Below are 6148 nucleotides of genomic sequence, written 5' to 3' on the forward strand. Positions count from 1 at the left end.
CCAAGATGGAAATATCCATCAGGGTACAGCAATGTATCTACTATTTAAATGTCTTCTGCAGCAAAAAATAAATTAATTTCTGCCTTCCCTCAATCTTAGTTTAAGCAGTAAGCAGTTTCAAAACTGCAGAAAATATTATAACCATATGCTTAGGGCCACAGGTACCAATCCTATCCTCAATATACTGTCAGCAATTAAACTTAAAAACATTAATCTTGTTAGTTTCAACCCACATCACTTAGCCATAGGGCAATGACACTATTCAACCACAATTCAACAATTTTTTTTTAAATATGCATTTTTATTTAATGGAACCATGGTGAATAAGGCAGAGTTCAAAAATAATACATTTTTGAAACTTGCACCAAGACTGTAATTGACTGCCCGCTTCAAATTAACCCAATGACCAGCAAAATAATAGATGCTGAATGATTACCTTTCTATAACATAGAGTACATCTTGAAAATTCATGTAATAAAAAAATGTTTAAAACACACTGTGTAACGGCAGTAGTGCTGCACCCAAATCCTGGTCAAGGACATTAATAAGTCAGAAAAAACATTGCAAAGAACCAAATAGCTGATTTTAAAATTCAATATGTCACATTTCAAGACAAGTTATAAGGCTGCTTTCATGTTTGACTTTTATTTATAGTGAATGTGTGTGTGTGTATATATATTAAATAAATTTAACGTAAGCATCAAATAATTGTCCTTTCTCTCTCTTGTTCAGCTATACTCGAATGTTTGCTATCACAAATAAAGCAGTTAGATCAAGGCAGAGATTTCCTAATGATGTCCTTTTCTCTGAATGTGTAAAATGTGAATGTCTTCGCTTCTGTATTCCTCATCATGCATGTCCAATGGAATCTCTTCTATCATAAAATCACACTGCAAAAGCTGGTAAACACAGGGGGAGGTGGGTGGGAATTAGCATCGCAAATAAAATTATAAATCTATCATACACATAGAATACACAATGACTAACAAAACTGCATAATTATTTTGTCTCTATTCTAACAATAGAGACTGACTGCACACTGCCCAGCAAAACATTATGCAATATACAAACCAGTTACACCCATCAAACAAGCTATGCCACAGGAGTATAGGATGACAATTTACGCCAGCATTTCCCAACCTGGTTTGCAAGTAACTTACAGATGAGTCATCTAGTTACTTATAATATACCCATTAACTACACCAGAGAAGCTATAGTTACACAGTCTAGTAAAATAAATATCTCACATATGTTATATAGCATATAAAATGTACCTCAAAAAAGCACTGCTCTATTTTGGGATTGTTTCCCATTGTCCTCTTTTCATAGCAACATATGATAACAGTTTTGTCTCCTGAAAGCTCCTTCATAGTCTTCAGTAGGGGCTCTAAAGACTGTGAGACCAGGAAGAGTTATTCAAACACAAGTACTAAATTTAAACAATGCCATCTTAAATATTTTATTCAAGATGGGAGCACCTGAACAATTGTTGTAGAAAGGTGAGGAGAAATGGTACTGCACATTTTATTCCAACCTTGTCAATCTACAGGTTACAGTTTATAACACACTGAAGAAAGAAATATTAACTATTTACACCAATGAGGAAAACTGATAATCTTTAATATGTACATATGTCTGGGAAGAGAAAAAGCAAAGTCCTGGAGAATTAATTAAACAACAAGCAAGAAACTGGTATGAAACCTTGCTGTTTAAGCCTTAAGCTGTTGCCCATTTCATTTCCCCTGGTATTATAATAATGGCTTATTGACTAGTAAAATATTCATCTTAAAACGAGGATTTGTAATCTCCAGCAAATTCCCATTTAATTATCTAACTGCATAAAGAATGATATTTTGAATGCATCATATATAAATGATTTTACATCCAGCATCTGATCTCTATGGTTGATTTTAATTTTCTCACAATATCAGTGTGACTTGCATGAAAAAATTACTCTTGCAATAAGAAGGATACAGTTTAGAGAGTCCCCTTGCTGTTAGCTCAGCAGTCCCATGTTTAACTTAAAAACCCTAGAGTACACACCTGCTCATAGTAGATACAGTCAGCCACAAGTATATAATCTGGATCAGGTAGGATGTCGTGCACAATTTCACCCCTGAAATTACAATTTACAGTGTTTTTCATATTAGAGGCTGTCTCAAAGTGCTTCACTTTGAATCGGACCCAAGCTGGGGAAGTGGGATGAGCTCAGGAAAAGGGTAGCCGAAAGCTTGGTCGAAAAGATGGATTTTAAAGCGAAGTATGAAGGTGGGAAGTTGAAGGGGAGGGGGGGCAAGGCGGAGGTACTCTGAATGGCTAAAAGCTCACTTACCAATGGTGGGGTGGATCAGGTGGGGGGAGTGTGAAGCAAGCAGACATGAATTATTGCTGGGTGGAGGGGGCAGCTGGGGAAACGTACACTGATCACATGGTCAAGCTATCATATTTAATAGCCCAAACTAACAAAATCTTCAGAACATTATTGTATGTCAGTCTTTGCGGAATCGCATTTGTATTGTCAAAAGAAAATGAACTGATGGGGTGGCTCACGGTGGGGGGTTTATACAGCAACAAAGAAAGGCACAAGAATAAGTCACACACTGATATGACATCAGATAATGCTTCCCTTTTTCACCTCCATTCATAAAACATTGTGAAATGTTTACTTCCTGCAGTTTATCAAATACATTTATAATGATACTTGGATTTGATATAGCGACTTATCACGTGTTCGAGACATCTCAAAACGCTTCAGAGAATATACTGTAAAGTGAATTGACTGTATATTTTGTGGGCGAAACATGGCAGCCAGTTGCGCACAGCAGTGTCCCACAAACAGCCGTGGATTGAGTGACCAGTTATGATTTTTTTAAGCGATTATTAACCTCAGAAAAGCAATACGCCAATTGACAAACAATTGGGTTCCTACTTACTGCTAGGTAAACAGAGGCATTTGGAGTAAGGAAACTTGCCCAACGTTTTGCCCTGCCTGGAATCGAACCCAGGTCTCTTGCTTGCGAGGCGAATGCTCTAACCATTGAGCTACAGGATTCCACAATGTATTTGTAAACTAAGGATAAAGATCGCACGCAAACCAAAATATGACCTCTGTTACTTCAAACACATTGTTGTGTGTAAATGTGAAAAGGCAACTTATTTAAAACGTAGTACAGTACAAACCATTTAAGTACCTTGGCTTGGATAGAACCAGAAACCAAGTGTCGGTTTTCATTGATGTTCATATTGAGCAAATCTTGCAACTCTTCAAGATCTGTCACTGTAACGTGCGCTCTGGAAAACAGAAGGAAACACATTCGTTTGTGATAAAGAAATAACATTTTACAAAATCCTTTCAAATTGGATTTTCGCACAACTGCAAAATGTTTCAAAATTATAAGGTGAGGATTAAGTGACGCTGTATATTACAATGCATCACCCACCCCACCCACGTACACACACTGTGCAACCTGGTTGAGGCAGTACAGAGGGAGCTTTACTCTTTTATACTGAGTCTAACCCGCTCAAACTTGATGCTAAGACTGAAAGCAAACACGTTCACTTTGATGAACACAGAAACAATCTCTAAACACATACTAATCCACTGTCCAGCAGTGAGATTTCAAATGTTGATTAAAAAAGGATTTTGTTTCTTTTCAACAGTACTTTCCATGATGTACGCCATCATCTTGTTCCAAGAAAGGTGCAACCAATTGGCTTTCCTCACATCTGCAGTCACAGCACACGAATGGAGAGGAGAGACCAGCGTTAGTCTGCCAAGGAGGAAAACGAAGCAGAGACAGAAAAGAGATAGCACGAGCCTCTGCTTGCTGGATGGACTGCAGGACTCGGTTTAAACAAAATGCATTTTAATTGCATGTGCTTTAAATTCTGAAACCAGCATTAATCTGCTGCAAATGTATTGATTGTTTGACGAGAGATAAGAATTCAGGATTCACAGCAAAGAAAGCTCCACTGGACCAAGATCATCAATTTTACCAGCTGCCAGTGGCAGTCTGACTGATGTGATAAACCAGAGTACATTTCTGAACAAATTGCACGCTTATCTGCTGACAGCTGAAAATGCTGAGTCGAGACCCCAGGATCACCTCAAGAACCTCATGAATTTTAATAGTAAATTACATTCATATGAATTCCAGGAAATTGGTTAAAATAAAATCAGGCCTTTACTGATAAAACGTGGAATGTAAGTGGGTATAATCTCTCTTTGTGTTCAGCCTTTTCAAAATGCGTGACTGCATATCTTCCGGTGTAAATGATTTAGCGACACTTTGAGCCGTGCACATGAGGTGTGCGCCTCGTCGGGTCACCGATGCTGCAGCGGGTGAAGCCGCCAACAACGGGCGGCAGGTGGAGACTGTAACGGCTGTTTTAAATTGCAGGCACTAAAACGGATCACCTTACGATTAAACAAGTGGGATCGAAAAACACGCTGAGAAACCTGATCCTCCGTGCGAACGGCACTGCTACTACAACAACAACTTGGATTCACATAGCGCCGTCCGCGCCGGACGGCGTCTAAGAGCACTTAAACGCAGTGGGTCTGCGACTTACTGAATGTTGTATCTTCTTGTGCTATCCTGATCTACCGCCGCTTAAACAGTTAAGGGCCCGACAATAAACCAAGCAAAGTGGACAAATAATAAATGTAATAGATATAAATACACCTATAGACCACATAATATTATACACATATATATACACACTGTGTATGTATATATGATTATTATATACGTATATCCACACACACAAGATATCAACCCCCACAGATAAATACATAAATTATACAAAATGCGTATAATCATAAAATACACATAAACAATAAATATTTACTATATAACAAACACAAGGAACGTGTGGATAATTATACATACACAGACGTCATTACGTTATTATTATTACACACATGTAATATACAAACACACACGTTATAAACCACACACATACACGTAATATACAAACACGCACACATATGTAATATACAAACGCGCACATACATGTAATATACAAACACACACACGTAATGAACCACACACGCACATGTAATACACAAACACGCACATACACGTAATATACAAACACGCACACACATGCAATATACAAACACACACATACATGTAATATACAAACACACAGACGTAATAAACCACACACATACATGTAATATACAAACACGCACATACATGTAACATACAAACACGCACATACATGTAATATACACACACACAGACACACACACATGTGATGTGTGTAAGGCACACACTTGCTATTGCTGTGTATAAATTGCCGGTGAGGCCGAGGCCGCTTTACCCCTGAGCGGCGGCCATGAGGCCCACAGCGCCGGTGCCTGAGCCGAGCTCCAGCACCTGTTTCCCGGCCAAGCGGCTCCGGCCTCCCCCGAGGAAGGCTCCGCTCTCCAGGTAGCGGCCGAGCACCAGCGCCGCGTCCCAGACCACCGAGCCCACCCCTCCCGCCACCCGCTGGTGGATGCGGAGCTCGGGGCCGCCCCTCCGCTCCAGCGGCCGCACGAAATAGCCCGACGGCGCCTCGGCCTCGGCCGCCATCTCCCGGCACCGCCCAGAGAGCGACCGCGACCAGCGCCCCCTCCCGGCCCCGCGCGGCCACTGCCCAGAGACACGCTCAGTCTGACCGAGTACTAAACGCTCACATGTCCTGAGTACTAAACGCTCACCCGCCCCGAGTACTAAACGCTCACCCGCCCCGACTACTAAACGCTCACACACCTCGAGTACTAAACGCTCACCCGCCCCGACTACTAAACGCTCACCCGCCCCGAGTACTAAACGCTCACACATCCCGAGTACTAAACACGGGCACACCTCGAGTATTAAACGCTCACACGTCCCGAGTACTAAACACGCGCACACCTCGAGTACTAAACGCTCACACGTCCCGAGTACTAAACACGCGCACACCTCGAGTACTAAACGCTCACATGTCCCGAGCACTAAACGCTCACCCGCCCCGAGTACTTAAACACTCACACATTCTTGAGTACTAAACACGCGCACACCTCGAGTAATATAATGCAAAATACTCCGGACGCTGGAAATCTGAACCGAAAAAAACCAGAAGTCGCTGAGAACACTCAGTGGGTCTCAGGCAACAA

The 6148-nt window shown here is 41.2% G+C and overlaps 1 protein-coding gene across 2 annotated transcripts; it reads right to left on the reverse strand.

Moving 5' to 3' along the window:
• Positions 1-280: 280 nt before the first annotated feature.
• vcpkmt (valosin containing protein lysine (K) methyltransferase) lies at positions 281-5584 on the reverse strand. 2 transcript variants are annotated; one of them, XM_007888210.2, is made up of 6 exons: positions 5385-5584; positions 3664-3770; positions 3181-3291; positions 2044-2116; positions 1275-1394; positions 281-899 (listed from the first exon to the last, which is right to left on the reverse strand). In XM_007888210.2, the coding sequence occupies exons 1-6, from the start codon at positions 5580-5582 to the stop codon at positions 789-791; spliced, it is 720 nt and encodes a 239-aa protein (XP_007886401.1). In that variant the 5' UTR covers positions 5583-5584; the 3' UTR covers positions 281-788. The 2 variants fall into 2 exon arrangements, with proteins under 2 accessions (XP_007886401.1, XP_007886402.1); XM_007888211.2 differs by lacking the exon at positions 3664-3770 and having other exon boundaries at positions 5329-5584.
• Positions 5585-6148: the final 564 nt, after the last annotated feature.

Source organism: Callorhinchus milii, unplaced genomic scaffold (genome assembly GCF_018977255.1).
Source record: "Callorhinchus milii isolate IMCB2004 unplaced genomic scaffold, IMCB_Cmil_1.0 Scaffold9, whole genome shotgun sequence".
NCBI classification, from domain to species: domain Eukaryota; kingdom Metazoa; phylum Chordata; class Chondrichthyes; order Chimaeriformes; family Callorhinchidae; genus Callorhinchus; species Callorhinchus milii.